The 17,597-nt window shown below is 39.8% G+C and overlaps 1 protein-coding gene across 1 annotated transcript; it reads left to right on the plus strand.

Annotated features, from left to right (window-relative positions):
* Positions 1–630: 630 nt before the first annotated feature.
* Positions 631–13,943, plus strand: LOC116034305 (microsomal triglyceride transfer protein). The gene is made up of 18 exons (XM_031276923.2): positions 631–901; positions 2,573–2,760; positions 2,978–3,121; positions 5,146–5,253; positions 5,349–5,465; positions 5,555–5,694; positions 5,777–5,927; positions 6,773–6,930; positions 7,051–7,219; positions 7,937–8,044; positions 8,233–8,445; positions 8,566–8,777; positions 8,952–9,049; positions 9,272–9,393; positions 9,652–9,879; positions 10,554–10,678; positions 12,704–12,874; positions 12,983–13,943. The coding sequence occupies exons 1-18, from the start codon at positions 847–849 to the stop codon at positions 13,128–13,130; spliced, it is 2,655 nt and encodes an 884-aa protein (XP_031132783.1). The 5' UTR covers positions 631–846; the 3' UTR covers positions 13,131–13,943.
* The last annotated feature ends 3,654 nt before the right edge of the window (positions 13,944–17,597 follow it).

Below are 17,597 nucleotides of genomic sequence, written 5' to 3' on the forward strand. Positions count from 1 at the left end.
TTAAACATTAAACACCTATTTCTAATATTTTAACTTTACAGACTGAGGTTTCAACTTTTAGGCTATACTTAGCTGTAACTCAGTATAGATTGATGAAGTATGGGATGCATTAATTGGAGAAATCAGCAGTAGGCCTATCCTTACTCAAACAATGAACTCACTGATCTAAACAGATTTGTAAAAATATCACATATTCAGTATTTCACACAGACTGATACCTCTGCTGAAATTTGGCACACTTTTGGGTCCACTGAGATGCTGTAATTTGAGCAGAGGGCTGGTTTCACTGACAGACTGCCCATTTCCTCCAACCAAGACACACAGACAAAGTACTGGCTGTTCATCCCAAGAAGAAATTAGGTGAAAGGTATCCGACATGAGGACGTCTCTCTGCCAACGCTTGGTAAATATAATTTGCATATACATATATATTTTTTTTCTATCAAAATAACTTTATTGATTGTTGACTAGTCAGGGTATGCACATTACCGGAAACCTCAAATCCATACGGCGACTCTTACTTGTCCCTTGATCAATTGAATCAATCAGTTAATCCCATTTCATTTGATTAATCAATCGCATGGCCGCGCGCAGACGCAGATACTGCCCCGCTGTTTTAAAAGGGGTTCCTGTCAAATCTGTGCTCCTCAGGTTAATGATTTGCTGGTTATCTCGTACTTAGTACTTGCGCGTGGAGTTTGGAGTCTGCCCTCCCCTCCGATAAAACTTATTAGGAGAAGCTCGTACTTGCTTTGCCTTTCTTTTTGGCCCTCTAGTGCAGCTTCAGCCGCTGACTCGGTTTTTGTGTCGGTCTTGATTCTCCCGGCTACAGAGAGAGGACACACAATGTTAACTCTAGCTGTGCTCTTGCTTTGTGCAGCCTCCTCTGTCTCAGCTTCAGGTGAGTTGATGTTTCCTTCTTCTTCTGTGAGTAGTGATAGTTAGTGGTAGTGTGATGTTTGGGGCCAACAGACCATTTTAGACGATTATTTAATAAAGGTTGAATTAACTTATTTGGGGCCAGAAAATACCTACTTCATGCTCAGTAAGTAGAAATGTGTCAAAAGTCTTTGTGCTTTGGAGGCTTTTTCTTAGAGGAAAAGTTGGAAATTATGCATGATCTAAGCAGGCCCGCTGTCAGGGGGTGTCAAAGGGCACAGATAGGCCCATGCAAAGATCTATGGTGCTGGATGAGGGGCCCTATTTGGAAAATGTTGTACCCCTGTCCATAATTCCTAACAGCGGGCTTGGATCAAATGTGTAAAGCTCAATTATATTGGGCCACAGAGATTTAAAATGAACTCACAACTTACAATGGGCTCAGTCTCCCATTCATTATAAATGGAGTAGGCTATCTTCACATAGTAGGCCTACTGCTTTGTGACATCACTGACTGATAAGAGGTGAAAGAGTATAGTCAAGAAAGATAAAAACACAACACTACGGAACAAAAAACACATTATTTCTGTTGGTGTTTTGCTTCTGATGTTCCCTAAGAATCTCCGTCAGCTGTTGACAAAAGACCCAGAGTTTTATTTGTTGAATTTCAGCTCCACGTTCCTCAGTGGCCGGTGATGAAATCAAGTACTGACACGTCAGTCTGCCTTCCCTCAGGGCCAAATGTCCTATCTATGTCATATCTCTCAGGTTAAGCACACCTTGTTAAATGGCCGCTGGTTGAATTACCTCAACGCTATGCACAGATATTATTTCTGTTATGGAAACCAAAAATCAAAGAGAGAGCAGTTCTTCTTTGAAAAATACTTTCCTATAAACACAAGTGTATTTGGGAATCTATAACCAGAGCACCTCAGAGGTTATGCGGCCACAAGTGAAAGATAGCTGGAATTAACTGGATAAGACAATGCAACAGCATGTTTGATATTAAATATAACAATACCTTTTTTAAGAGAGGGTTTTAGTAGTCTTTATTATTAAAAATGACCTGAATTATTAGAATTAAAGACATAGAGCTTTCAAGTATTCTAGTTACATTCATAGAAGTAATCTTTATTTGTATTACCGTTGATGGCAAAGCAATTAAAAGTGTGGATTTCTATATTAAATTGATAGCCTATGTATTGCACATATTTGGTAGTTTGATAGTGAGAAGCTCTGAAATCTGAGATTTTTTAAAATGTAAGAAATTACGAAAATGACATTATCCTTCCCACCTTATCCATGTTTGCTCATTGTTTGTTTCCCACTTTTAATTTCTGACCACACAGCCACAGTCACTCACTGCTCACACCTTGTGTTATTACATGAGGATACAGTGACAAACAAATGAAGATGGCTGAATGTCCATGGTGATGGATTGCTATGTCAAGTTTCAGGTTTCTACTAGCTGATATTTATAAGGTACAGACATTAAAATGAAATCAGTGGTTAGGTATGAAAACTGTCTAAAATACTATAGTAGCTTTGGAAAATTTAAAGCATATTTCATGTTTTAAGTCTCCAGTACACTAGCAGACCTGTCTTCACACTGCAATATGATAACAGTCTTATTGCAGATCATTCTCACTTTCTGCACTCGTGCTCAGCAGCTGTGTTTCCTGTGTTTCTTCAGGTGGTGCTGCTGGACCCCGGCTGAACAACAACCAGCTGTACAAATTCAGCTACACCACTGAGGTGCTGGTGGACAGAGCCAAGGGGTCCAAAGAGGGCAGTGCTGGCTACAGGATCTCAAGCGATGTGAACGTCAACCTAGTGTGGAGAGATCCCAGCAGCAAAGACAACCAACTGATTCAACTGGCGGTATGTCTGTCCAGTCACATGTTGAGACAGGACATGATGTCATTTCAAGACTTTTCTTCTTTTCTTACTACAAATACACTTCTGATAAAATTGGTAGTAAAGTCTGCATGCTTCCTTTTTCTTCAGTGTAGCTGGTGGTGTGTTGACAATACATAAAAAATGTTATGCCAAAAAAAATGCAGCCTTTTGCTCAGATTAATTCATCTCTCATTCATAGATCTCAAATGTGAGGATTGACCATGCGACCCACCGATCAGAAAAGAAGAATGTCCTCCATGGATCCACTGCAGAAAGTGTTTTGGGGAAAACAAAACTAGCAGCTCTGACTAAACCTTTTTTGTTGCATCTGAAAAATGGAAAGGTAAGAGCATTCATTCTTTTTTTAGTCTGTGATTTATTAGCAGTTTGCATGCAAAAGTTTCTTTGAGGTTAAACATTATGTGCTACACCACTTATTGCTGGTATTATCTGTACAACCTCATAGTCTATTACTGTAAGAGGTTTGGTAAAAATTAACATAGTTTATAATTACTTTAAATAATAACAGCCGGAAATTGTCCAAAAACAGCAAATCTTATAATATTCAAGAATTTCAGTTTTCGGCTGATTTATGATCTTATATGTAAGAAATGCTTGCATAAGTAATGTTAGAAAGTCAGTAGTGTACTTCCAGCGCTCCACTATTGTTAACTTCAGAGAATTAGTGAGTTTACTTTCATTGTGCTGGAGTGATGATGCTGGCAGGGGAAATACCAGGCGTGCGTGTGTGTGTGGTGTGGTGTGGTGTGGTGTGGTGTGGTGTGTGCAAAGGTCAGCAGTTTAGATGGTCAATGAATGATTTAATAAGCCTGACTTAAAGAGTGGCTCCGGGTTGGTGGATAAGGTTCATGCTGTCGTCTTACTGTCTGTGAGATGTTTGAGTTCAAGCCAAAGTAATTCGCTGTTATCACGTCATAATCACCGTATGCTATTCAATAATGCATACTGGTAATTGCCATCGGAAGAATAACAGCAAGCCGATTGATAGTTATCTCATTTAAAATCTCAGATCCCTTGACACAATGTTTAATGTTTCTTTGGATTACCTGTTGGTCCAAACAGTAAAGGCTTGGGTACTACTTTATAAATAGTTTATAAGTTAAGTAACTAAGGGCTCTATTAATGGTTCATTAATCATTTACAAGTTTTATAGATCATGACTAAAAAGATCCCTTTGACTAATTGTCTTCAAAATCAGTGTATTAACAAATGGATTTGAACATTTATAATTGCATTATTACAAAATAGAAAGGACTTTGGTACAACCTGGCGATCAAGTGTATTTTTATTCATGCTTATAACTGATCTATAAGGCTTTAGTAAATGCTTAATTGCCATTAATAACAGTTGGTAACAACTTATCAACAATTTATTAAGAAGTGGTACCAATATTTCTAGTATGAAGTACAGTCAACATAGAAATGTTTGTTGTTCATATTGGTTTCACACAAGGCCTTCAGTGGTGTATAGCGGTACAATATACTATGTATTATATCCTACTCTGACACAGTTGTGTAAGTGTTGTACAGCAGCTAAACAAAAAGTATGCTTATAGGTAATATGTTTTAGGATGAATAATGTTTCAGTGTGGAGTAAAGAAGGTTGAAGAAGAAGAAGAAGGTTGGACAGTGTGGAACAGGATAGATCAGTGTCTCCCCTGGTCTTATGTTCTTTATACTGATGGCAGGCTGCGGCAGGAAAGATACAGAGTAGCTGTGGACAATCTATTTATGGTGGTCCTAGCTGATATCATGGTTGAGTGCCACAAATAAATTACATACTGTATAGGAGACACTGTTGGATGATGTAATAGGCTGCTTTCTCCACTCATGAGCAGGACACAGAGTCCAATATTGAGCCAGACTGAAACCTCTTGGGAAAACCAAACTGTGTGGTGTGATAAGATATTTCCCAAATTCATTTGACTGAGCTTTGGTTCCATTATTTTAACATGAAATCAGCTACATAAGTAAACATGACTGACTGATATTTCATACTGGTCAGTGATGTGTACTTATGTGTATTGAAGCTATAATTAGAGGTTAAGGTAGACTCTTTTTTTTAAATTTAAAGTGATAATACCAAAGTATTCTGGTTTTGTTTTTGATCTGCACTTCAAAGAATATCTTCTTTCTGCATGCAGTGTAAATAGCATCTGATGTCATGACCATGCATTTGTGTACTCTTAGTGTTTGTGCAAAGACAAACTGACACCTTGAAAGCCCTTGTGAGATGCAGCACGTACAGCACTGTGGGTCGCCTCCCTCTTTATGTGCTGGACAAAATGCCTCGGTATCCCTTGTTCAAAAGCATGAAATTTGGTTTGACATGTTGCTTTCTTTCTAGGCAAAAGCATTTTATTCCTACTGGGCCGAACCTGCAACCATCAAGAACCTAAAAAGAGGGCTGGCCAGCCTACTGCAAGTACAGCTCAACACTGGGAAAGTTATAGAGGTAAATGGCATGCTAATGCTCCCATTACATTTATTAATGCTTTTCATATTTAATTAAATGTAGCTAATGTGAACAAACCTAATGTCTGGGCACAGAATGACGTGTCTGGAAGGTGCACAGTCGAGTACAAGGCAGTAAAAGGTCAAGTGACGAGAACCAAGATCCTGGAGACGTGTAAGACGGCGGAGACTGGATTCACCACACACAGTCAGGTATGTCAGTATCAAGACAAGCTCAGCGTACTAAAATATGAACATTACTGAATCACTAATGAATCACACCTCGATGTGTCAACCTTCAGGTGTTGGGTGTGAGCAGGAAGTCCAGTTCTGTAACAACGTTCACACTTGAAGATGGTTTCATCCACTCGGCCGTGGCTGAAGAAACACACTCACTGGCTGTTAACGCCCGCAGATCTGCTGCAGCTACTGTCGTGTCCAGGTAAATGCCTTAACAAAGAATTAACGTGTGCTGCCATTTCTAATATGGGCACGTATTCAATTTTCAATTTCTTGCTTCCCAGGCAAACCTTCACATTTGTAGGGACAGAGGCTGGACCGCTGGAGGCCGCTGGGAAAGACGTGGCTGGGGTTGTCAAGTCAATCGATGCCAAACTGGCAGCTGTTGGTATCGTTGCGGAGAAGGTCAAATCCCAGTGCAAGGGCTGTCCATCAGTGAGTACCTGTTGACTTTCACGCAACACAGTTTTACTTTTACAAACACATTTTAACCACGCTCTATAAATGGCAATGTTGGTCCCCCACTTTGATTCAGACTGAAATATTAGCATTTAATAGATTGCAATTTTGTACAGACATTCATGATCCCCAGAGGGTGTATCCTAATGACTTTGTTGATCCCAAGTTTTCCTCTAGCTCCACCATGAGGTTGAAATGTATGGTTTTGAGTCAAATGACTCAACAACTATTGGATGGATTACCATTAAATTTGGTGCAGACATTCATGACCCACTCAGGATGAATCCTAATTAACTTAGCAAAACACTAGGATGGTGAACATGGTAATGATTATACCTGCTAAACATTAGCATATTAGCACTCTTATTGTGAGCATGTTGTCATGCTAGTGTTAGCTTTTAGCATGTACTGCAAACTTACAGAGCTGCTAGCATTGCTTCCAAATAAGTTTTGTTAAAATCTGTATGATCATCTGACTGCTTGTTTCCTGCCCTGTTTGACCTCTTATGGCGCTGTCGCTGCATTTCCAGATATCAGGAATCAAAGACTAATGACAGGAACAATGAACCAAACTACAAAAATAAAACTGAAGTTGTAACAAACTGGAATTGTTGTTTTCTTCTTTATTGGAGTTCCCATTATTATGGACCATGTGCTACTGTAAAGATCAGTAACTGGTACGATTCATATATGACCATTATTACAAAATGACCTGAATAACACAGTAATAGTAAATAGATACTGTATGTTATTGTAGTGTAATAAATAGACTGAGGACGGTCTCTCTTCTAATCCCCTGTGCCCTGTCTTTTCCCTCTTAGCTTTTTGAACATTGGCAGACTCAACAGAAGCAGCTGGAGCCAGCGAGCCTGTCGAAAGCCACGGCTCCTCGCAGCTTCCTGGCCCTCCTCCAGAGCATTAGGAAGGCGTCCAAGGGCGAGATCCTCACAGTGCTGAAGAGTGCCAGCAAGACATCTCTGTAAACAGACTCTAGTCTTACATCTTAATTTGCTTACTGACTCCATCACTCTGTTGTTTCTTTCAGTTAGTCTAACTTTATAAACTCACCATCAGTGTGTTTTGCCTTCTTTCTCCTCAGACCTCAGGTGGTGGATGCTGTGACCTCCTCTCAAACAGATGCATCTCTGGATGCCATGCTCGAATTCCTTAACTTCACCGATGCCAAAGGGTTGGTTCTGCAGGAGAGGTTTCTCTACGCATGTGGCTTTGCGTCACATCCCAACGAGAGAATGCTCCAGGTTCTGCTGGTGAGCGTCATGTTGTCAATAACAGAATTGGAATCTTTTCTTGCTTATGAAAGGAAAGAATAAGACCTGCTGCTGTCATCTAGTACATCAGTGAAGAAGAAAAGGTGTGCTTCACCTGCACAGAATTTCGTCTGCTTTTTTTTTACCAGTGGAGCACAGACTTTTTTCTGAATGGAAACAAACACATTACCTAGCAATGGTATCTTCAAAAAATGCTTTATATATAATATATTGCTTATTACTACTATATTAAATGATATGTCTTCAAATTTTTAAACTTTAGTCTTAAAGAACCAGTGTGTAGGATTTAGGGGGATCTATTGGCAGAAATGAAATATAATATTCATAATTATGTTTTCATTACCTAAAACTAAAGAATTGTTGTGCTTCCGTTAGGTTAGAATGATCTCTTTATATTTACATAGGTGGAGTTTGCCGTATTTCACTGCCATGTTTCTACAGTAGCCTAGAACAGACAAACCAAACACTGGCTCTAGAGAGGGCCTTTTGCTTTTGTGTTTTAACATTACCTGAAGACCACCGTAGGTTCTACTACACACTTGGAAAGGGAGGGGTATTCAGTTGGTTGCAATTTGCAACCTCACTGCTAGATGCCACTTAATTCTCCTCACTACTCCTTTATCAATAAGTCTTTATACAATTCAATGCCAATTTAATGTTTTCGGTTAATTTTAATGAGAATTGTTTCCTTTTCAGGATATTTCAAAGGGAAAGATTGGCAGCACAGACATTAAAGAGTCAGTGGTGATCATAATGGGAGCCCTGGTCCATAAGCTGTGTCAGAAAGGAGGATGCAACTTACCGGTGAGCTTCTAAGAAGATGACAAATTACATGTTAAACAGAAATGTAGTGCCTATTTTAAAGTAAAACTGATGTCACATTGTCTGTTTACAGTCCTGAAATTTCCTTTGTGTAATACTCTGGAATCTAAACCAAATTTGAATGAATCTAAGAGCGGAGTGTTGATATCTGCTGTGTATTTACCTCTCAGACAGTGGTACAGGTGAAGAAGCTGATTTTAGACGGTCCTGGCAGCACACAGGTAGAGTCCGAGGTCCAGATGTATCTTCTGGCTCTGAAGAACTCTCTGCTTCCCGAGGCCATTCCCATCTTTACCAAATATGCAGAGTCAGAGGTGGGAGCTTACAGCACCATCGCCCTCACTGCCCTACAGAGATATAATGTCAATCTCATGACTGATGCGGTAAGCCATAATGTACATAATACTTCATTTGAACTGATGTTTATGTGTGTTACTGCTACAGTATGTTGAGCTAATCAGCATATAACAGATACTAAAACCAAATATGTATCTCATTTTTAGGTGAAGCAGACAGTGAACAGGGTTTACCACCAGAATCGACGAGTCTATGAGAAAAACGTGAGAGCTGCCGCTGCTGACGTCATCCTCAGTAGCAACCCCTCATACATGGAGGTCAAGAATCTGCTTCTCTCTATTGGACACCTGCCTCATGAAATGAACAAGTACATGTTGTCCAAGATCCAGGACATCCTCCACTTCCAGATGCCTGCCAGGTGTGTTATGGGACATCCAATGGACCAAAAACCAAAAAATACAACTTTTTTATAGAGGTTTCTGAGCTAAACACGAACATAAAAAGAGATTTTTGTGTGAAAACATAACATAGCAAGATTTTACCGATACATATTGCTGCCATTTATTGTATATTATATATGCATTCTTTTCAGTAAAGTTTTGCGACAGGCTATGAAGGACATGGTTTCCTGTAACTACGACCGTTTTGCAAAAGTTGGGTCATCGTCTGCTTTCTCAGGATTCATGGCACGTAAGTAATCCATCCTCATCTCTAAGATGATTTAGAATCTGAGATGAAATGAAGAAAAATGTTAATGTTAATAGAATTCAAGAGTGACAAAAAAATGTCATGAGTCAACCAAGTAAAATATTGACCTTTTAGGGTAGTTGCACATTTATGCTTATTTGGCTCCTCAAAACTCATCATTTTGAGTCTGGCAGTTATTTGCATTTTAAAACTCCCCTCCAACAGAATCTGCTGATGTGACCTCCACATACAGTTTGGACATCCTGTATTCAGGCTCTGGGATCATGAGGAGAAGCAACATGAATATCTATGGTGCAAGTAAAGGAGCAATGCTACATGGACTACAGGTATAACACCACATAATGAAACTAAATTGCAGTAATATACGAAACAAGCTTAGCAGAAACAGGAACAGGGATCTATTTTTTTATATATATATATATTTTTTTTACCAAAACAAATAAACTTGCCTTGCCTTTAATGAAATATATTGTGTGTGTGTGTGTGTGTGTGTGTGTGTGTGTGTGTGTGTGTATGAAAGATCTGTATGGATAATTATCAAATTGCTGATTTAAAATAATGTGGATATTCTTCCTCTCTTCCAGGTGGCAATTGAGGCCCAGGGTCTGGAGTCACTGATTGCTGCCACACCTGACGAGGGAGAGGGGGACCTGGAGTCGTTTGCTGGGATGTCAGCTCTGCTCTTCGACGTCCAGCTGCGGCCCGTCACCTTCTTCAAGGGTTACAGTGACCTCATGTCCAAAATGTTCTCCATGACCGGGGATCCTATTAATGTAGTGAAGGGTCTCATCCTGCTGACGGATCATTCTGAGGTAAGCAGCTACAACTGTGTCTTCCCATCAGTGCTTGTTTACATGCAGTATGGTTATGCACCAGAGCGACAACCAGTAGTAATGAGTCATGCATGCAACAAGTAGTCCTTGGTAAATCAAATATGAAGTTTATCAAAGAGAACAGGACCTAACAACTGGTATTTGATGCCCAGTGATAAGCTACACAATGCTCTCAAGAAATCTTTATTCTCTTTCAAAACGGTCTCTCGGAGAAAACGACAGCAGAGGTTTAGGTGTAACTGTAACCAAGTCTTTTTAGTTTCCTAAAGTTATTAATGTACATTAAGTAGCAAGACGGTCTTTTTGGGTCATTTTGGAAGGCACTGGCCCACAACCTATTTTGTCATGTAGGTATCAGGACTTGTTTACTTGGTCAGATGTGTACAGTATGTGTACACAGGCACATATGACTCAAGTTAATAACTTCAGTTGTCGAGCGTGGTGATGTGAGTGTAAACAGGGTCTAAATGTGTACAGCTGACACAAGTATGTGGCATTTCTTATGCCTCATGCTGTGGCTACTTTAAAAGTGCTTTTACAGTCTTTTAAACATATGATCTATGATTAAAATAATCTCAATTATCAGGGGAGTCAGACATAACTGAGTCTTCCATTTTGTTGTTTTTCTTTCCCGCTCATGTTCGGCCCTCCAGGTGATCCAGCTGCAGTCCGGTCTGAAGGCGAGTGCAGAGTTCCAAGCAGGGTTAGCTATTGACATCTCTGGAGGCATGGAGATCAGTCTGTGGTACAGGGAGTCCAAGACCAGCGTCAACAACAGGTACAGTCCAGAGTCAACCCAATAAAACGACTGTGGTAGATGTTTTTGTTCTGCAGCCGAATTGGGGCGTCAGCTTAGCTTTTTCATGATGTTGTGTACCGTGTTTATATGTCACAACCTCAAGTACAGACTTAGAATGATAAATTATCTCACTGAGTATGTTTGAAGTGTTGTGTGTACAGTATGATGTAATACACTTGCAGGGCTAAGGCCTTTGTGATAGACAAGACAATTCTTAGAAACAACCTTTGTGGCTGAAAGGAGAGTTGTTTAAGAGGTTCGAGCCAGTGTCACCACACTGCAAATAGTTTTCTGTTGATGTTGGATTCATGTGATCTTTACATGGTCTATAAGTGTTGTCTGATTCATTTGTTCCACCGGCACGTTGGACACGCTCCAGTATTGTGCCTCATGTCTGTCTCAACTGTAGGTTTGTGTGGATATAACGTCAGTTCTGTCTGGTTCTCTATTTTTAAATATTACAGTCAACGCACAACAGTAGCTGCAGAAAATAAAGCACATCATCATGCTGGTCAGTTAGCTTGCAGCATCAGGTGATGCAATGCCACTAATTTTTAACATTAAAATACAGTGCGATTTTCCTGTGCGAGTCAGAGCTGTATATGCACCTCAGCACTTTTAAGTACTGACCACATTTTGTCCATAACTGTCTTCAAAACTAAAACTCAAGAACCAAGTGTTTGGTCAGATTCTTCATCCTGTTCACTTGTATTATGGTCAGATATTCCCTGATTTAATGTATTTTAAGATTATTTTGCTAAATGGACAAAGTTCTTTGCAGAAAAAAATATATACAGCAACATTTAAAAAAAATCCAGAATGAAACTTGGGTTTTGTACTGGCACTGCATCAAATGTTAAGCAACACTGTGCCCTAGTGCCTTCATAGTTATGCCTGCATTCATGATTATAAATTTCCATCGGAATAACTTACAAAATGAGGTGATTTTGATGCTGTGGGATTGATACTTTTGGAACAGCATTCTGAGAAATGAAAATATGGTTTAAGACAGAAAAAAGAAATATATTTCTGTTTTGGGATTTCTTCCCACTTTTCGACCACTGTTAAAGGTCACATCTTGAATTTGAACTTCAGGATGATTTGACCCGTGTGTGCAGCGGAAGGGCAGAGGCAGGTGAATGGATCAGCATAGTTGTACCTCTTCCACTCTGATAATAGACTGGCAGGCTATCTATAGAAACAGAACAAACCACACTGGCATCTTTGCACGTCTCCACTCCACGGGCAAAGTTACAGACGTTGGATGTTCAACTGGCACTGACACGCTTTGATATGAAAAATAAGGGGGGGGGGGGTTGTTGCTTTACATGGTAGTTAAACTCTACTTGTGTTAGTGTCTGAGATATAGTGGACTTTTGGTTACACTTTACTTGAAGGTATCTACATAAGAGTGACATGACACTGTCATGAATGTGTCATAAACATTATAAACAAAGCATAAACGTTTATGACATAACACTTCTTTTAGTAAGTGTCATTTGGTTTTTGTCATGACAAGTTAGGGTTAGGGTTAGAGTTAGAGTTATGGTTAGGGTTCATGTGTCATGACTGTGTCATGACCGTGTCATGACCGTGTCATGTGTTCATGACCGTGTCATGTCACTCTTATGTAGATACCTTCAAGTAAAGTGTTACCGGACTTTTAAACCACTAATACAAACTGTATGATACAAATACATATTCACAAACGAGGACCATAAGCCACAGGATTTGGGACAAGGCTAAAGAAAAGAATCGTTTCTGATTGGCTGGAAGCTGTCTGTTAGAATATTTCAGAACACCTGACACTGAAATCGAAGTTTCGAACACCACTACAAAACGGCAAACTATTTCCGTTTCGAACACAGCTAGTATGTTAAACTACAGGTAACCATAGCAACAGTTGGTTTGTTTTTACATTATGCTTACTAGTTGAGTGGTAACTGCTGGTTAAACAAAGGTTTAAAAACACATTTTCACTTGGTTTTCCCTTTATGGTTTCAGGGGAGCGTTAGTGCTTACTGGCAATGTTACAGTGGACATGGACTTTATGAGAGCGGGCGTTGAGGTCAGCTTTGAAATGGAGGCATCGCTGGACTTTATCACCACTGTCCAGTTTTCCAATTATCCATTCCTGGTATGCATGCAGATGGACAAAACTACCTTCCCCTTCAGGTATTGTGACACCCCTGTACATAAAAATAATTCAGTACTCTTTGGGGTTTTATTGTTGAATCATCTTATACAAAAACTTATTTTCTATTTTTGATGTTCTGCTTTCAGTGAATACCTGACCAAGTATGAGAGCGTGCCGTCAGGAAAGAGCGCTGTGTCGCATAAGAGCAGGAAGCAGCTCGTTCCCGGCTCTGAATTCCCTCTTCACCAGGAGAACTCAAACATGTGCAAGAAGGTTTTCGACTCCAGCTGGTAGAAGAGATATCATGAACTATCCAGGAGCAAATATTATTACTCAAAGAGGGTTTAATACATTCAGGGACAGCTATCACACCTCAGCCTCATGCAGTTAAGGTACCCAAGAGAGAAAATGGTGAGTGTATTTGTTTTTTAACAGCACATGCAATGTTTACATTCCTGTGAATATTTAAGTCATTTTAATTTCGACATTTTGTTTAAAATCAGGAATTCTTGCATTGTCTTTTTATGGATTTCCACGAAAATGTATTTATGATGGGCACACACAGGATGTATGTCTTATTTGGGTAATACTCAGCATGAATAGTACCACTGTAATTATCCCAACACAGTTTTAGTAAAAATGTACATGTAAATATCACACTGGAGACAGTGGATTAACTGTCCCCCATGAATAGAAACGCTCCTTTCTGTTAACATTCCTTTGTTTTTTGATTAAATGTTTGGAGTAATTTATTGTTTTATGTCACTGTTCACACACTTGAAATAACTTATTTAGCAAAATAATATCCATTAATTCCATTTTTTATGATCATGTTGGTGATTTATTTAATTGTTCCTACAGAGACGATGTGTGTGCGTCGTCTTTACTTTGTACTTTGAAGATTCGAGGTGAAACTGGAATCTCCGAAAGTGAAAACATCAACACTTGAATATATTTGTTTGTACTTGGCTGTAATTGCTCTATTTGTCTGAAAACATTTGGGTAGTTTTAACTTTTGAGCTACTCTGAATTTGTGTTTCCATATTCTGGGATCAGTCTGTTAGATTTGTTGGCTAACAATAAATGTGCAGTGGAAACACACACACACACACACACACCTTTTGACTTGGCTTATGGATTTAGATACAGCTAAATATGTATGAATTGTACAATATGTAGGCCTAGATTAACCCGCTGTTCCAAAAATGGGATTATAAAGTTTGAAAGACGCTATCAGGATAGCTCGGTCTCTGCTGCTGTGATATTGACCCATGTAGGCCTAAGTCCCCCAAATTTATGGTAGTAGGCCTTGTTGTGTAGCGTAGCCAGAGCGTCAAAGATAGGCAGGGAGATTTCTTGAATTCCAAACAGTGCAGATTTATTTATTTACAGGGTGCCAGGTGCCAGCACGTATAAATCATGGAAAATACAAAAGTTGAAACTAACAAAAGAAAACTGGAGCAAAACAACACAATCTACTTGACAAAATGAGACAAGCATGCAATTCTAGCAGCACAACTTCTCATCTATAGGCTGTACCAAAAAGTCACTGAAGCACGTGTTTGTATCAGCACAGCTTCCCTCTCCCTAAAGGCTGTTTTATGCTTCTGCGGCAACTCCACGCTGTAGCTACGCCGTCGCTCCTACGCTGTTGTGACCCTTCAATCATGAAACTCTGCCATTTCCGACAAAAGAGAGAGAGCCAGTTTATGTTATGTTAGCAAGCAAACTTTAGCAGAACTGCCCACAAAGTACTGCTTGCTGGCGCAGTGCTAATTTCAAAACGTTACTGACATATAGACACTTTACAAACGGATAACCCCGTCATTGTAACAAAATATGTCTGAGTTTATTTGCAAAGCTTATGTCAGTGAACTAGCATGTTGCTACTCCCCACAGTAGGCTGCTTGAAACACCGACTATCAGCACACAGAACAAGTTGACCAATCACAGTCCTTGTGGTCTGCGTCGCCTCGACGTGAAGTTACACATTTTTGGAGGTGCGCGTCGAGCTACGGCGGAGGGCTCTGAGAGGGGTTCACGTCGACGCAGAGGGGTCTGCGGGGGTACACCGTCAATTTGACGCATAAGCATAAAACAGCCTTAAGCAGCAAAATGCCACTGCCTTTATAGGTCTCTCAATCATCCCTGGACTGCACCACTATCTTTCAGTGGTGAGTCTACCAAACATTTCTAACTTCACCAAAATCTGGACAAAGCTAGACACAGTTTGCACTCATTTACACAATATAGAAAACTCTACAAGGGTTGTAATTTATATCAATTACCCCTTAAATGTCTTAACCAAACACCAAAATTAATTACAGAGAAAACCCCCTTGGCTTGGTTTTGTCTAATGATGTCACTGATGACATCATCATTACCATAAATATGCTGTTCATGCCACATGGGAATAACAGGGACCACCCCCCGATTACGTTGTTTTTCCGACTGCCAACGTTCACATGGTTGGGATGTGTGTTCTTCTTCTTCTTCTGTTATATTGGCGTTTGGCATAACAACTTGTTGCATGACTGCCACCAACGGTTGGCCGTAGCCTAGAGCATCAGGTGTGTGAAAACATGGAGGCCACAATAACAAAAGATTTGCTGCTGTTTTCTTATACGAGCATAGAAACAGCACATGGACAGGTGTTTGTTTGTGTTATCTGCAAGACAACGGACGGGAAAGGACATGGATAACGTTTTATTTTTTTATATATGGGCCTATTTATGAATAATTTGAAACATGATATGTTTCTTGGCAGAGGCATTTGTCCACAATAAACAGTTTATTGTCATTGAAATATGTTCAGTAAACCAAAGTCGCCTACATCAAACGTCAGTTGTCAACAACGCGTCACCAACTGGGAAACTCGGTTAGCAAAATCTAGCCCGAGTTTCCCACCTCCGATTCCCACAGGAAGTGACGTGAATGGTGACGTTTTCACTGGGAAAAATGTTTTTTCGATGTCTATGAACGCAGCACAACACCATGCAGCTGGGCGGCTCCTCCCCAAACATTTCTGCACAGTGGACCAAACAAAACAACAAAGAAAAGATAAGTATGAAGAAGAAGCAATTAACTGTTCAAACCTGCAACTTAATAAATCTAACTGAAACTAAACAGTAGTTGTGTGTGAAATAAATACCATTTAAAATAACTAGAGCAATGTGTAAAATAAATATGGACAAATGTACATAAGCACAAGGGACAAGTGATGAGTGCATCACCTACTTGGTCACAGGCCTACTTAACAAAATTGCAAGAGTATTCATCAATTACAGTGCTCATGGTAACTGGATAATATTTTGCCTAAAGCCTCAAAGACCAACTGGTGCTCCTGGGATTTATTCTATCTGGCCCTTGGTTCACTGTGTGTAAAGTTTGGGATATTTGATTAAACACAAATGTATTTAGGTATTTGCACCATGTAAGTAAGCATAATACCACAACACAAGGCCTTAACATTAGGTTGAAATAAAGGACCTACCTTAAAGCCTCAATTTGAGTACTTTAGTAGCGCATATTTGCTAATGCATTAGAAACTAGAAATGCTCTCGAGACTGCAGACATCTGCCAAGGCCATGCCCTATCTCGGAATGTTAATGAAAGGTAAAAATAATGTGTTCATCCGCTCCGTGATTCGCATCCGCTCCAAAATGTAATGGGTTCTTCCTTGGCCCATGCTACACCCTTCCACCAAGTTTCATGAACATCAGGCCAGTAGTTTTCCTGTAATCCTGCTGACAGACAGACCAAACCAAACCGGAAACATCATGTCCTTGGTGGAGGTAATTAAGTAGGCTAAATCACCACAAAGTACTTGCCACATAGTAAACCAGGGGTTTTTGGGGGCTCTAAAAGTCAGGCAGTTTTCCCACACTTTGAGCTAATTAGCTAATGTTAGCATGCTAACTAACTAAGTTGCTAACTAAGATGAGTAACATGGTAAACATATCTGCTAAACATCAGCATGATAAGACTGTCACTGTAAGCATGCTGACATTTAGCAAAAGGCACTGCTATGCCTGAGTAAGACCCTTACAGAGCCACTAGCGTAGCCCTCTTAGAAACCAGTTATCCCAGTGTAGAAGTTCTAGCATTGCCTGTTGGTTTCAAGTGAGAATTTACGTATCTGGCGATTAGATCTTTTTAAGATGGAAAACTCATAAATTTGAACCTATATAGATTACAGCGGATTTTGTAAGGTTTTCCACATTAGCATGTGTTTTTGTTTGCTGTACTCTTTTACATAAACCAATAGCCCTCATTTGTGTTGATAGTTATGTCCAAGGAGACAAAATGTACCTAAATGTAACACACTTGGTGATCCAGGTGAGGCAATAAATCTTGACTTTTCTTGTGTCACAGCTGTGACATCAGAGCCCCTCTTGGCATTCAAATACAACAACTGGGCCTTAATGTAGATTCTTTAGAAACCACAGGGAGCAGCTGGGGGCAAACCAGTGTCTGCCAGTCTCGCTGCATCCACGGCAACCGAGTAAACACAGCAGCAAACTGTCAGGTTAAACTTAAGCCTCGGCCCGGGTGATGTTTCAGTGTTACCAGAAAGCTAACCTTGCACGCCCGCAAATGCCAAAAGTGTTGGCATAAATCTGTTCGATTCCCTTTGACCCTTGTCATTTATTTATTTTTTGTAGGTTTTTATTGGTGAAACTTGATCAGCCGTGTATCAAACTGCAGAGGGCCATGATAAAATGTAAATATGGTCAAGAAAATAAAACAGAATAAAAATGT

The sequence above is a fragment of the Sander lucioperca genome, chromosome 4 (assembly GCF_008315115.2).
Source record: "Sander lucioperca isolate FBNREF2018 chromosome 4, SLUC_FBN_1.2, whole genome shotgun sequence".
Lineage (NCBI taxonomy): Eukaryota > Metazoa > Chordata > Actinopteri > Perciformes > Percidae > Sander > Sander lucioperca.

What these genes read in the sequence shown, in the direction of transcription:
- LOC116034305 (XM_031276923.2), top strand. Translation starts at nt 847, where the DNA reads ATGTTAACTCTAGCTGTGCTCTTGCTTTGTGCAGCCTCCTCTGTCTCA. An exon ending in TCAATCTCATGACTGATGCG is followed by an intron (nt 8,446 to 8,565) that starts GTAAGCCATAAT and finishes TCTCATTTTTAG; the next exon opens with GTGAAGCAGACAGTGAACAG. An exon ending in TGCTGACGGATCATTCTGAG is followed by an intron (nt 9,880 to 10,553) that starts GTAAGCAGCTAC and finishes TCGGCCCTCCAG; the next exon opens with GTGATCCAGCTGCAGTCCGG.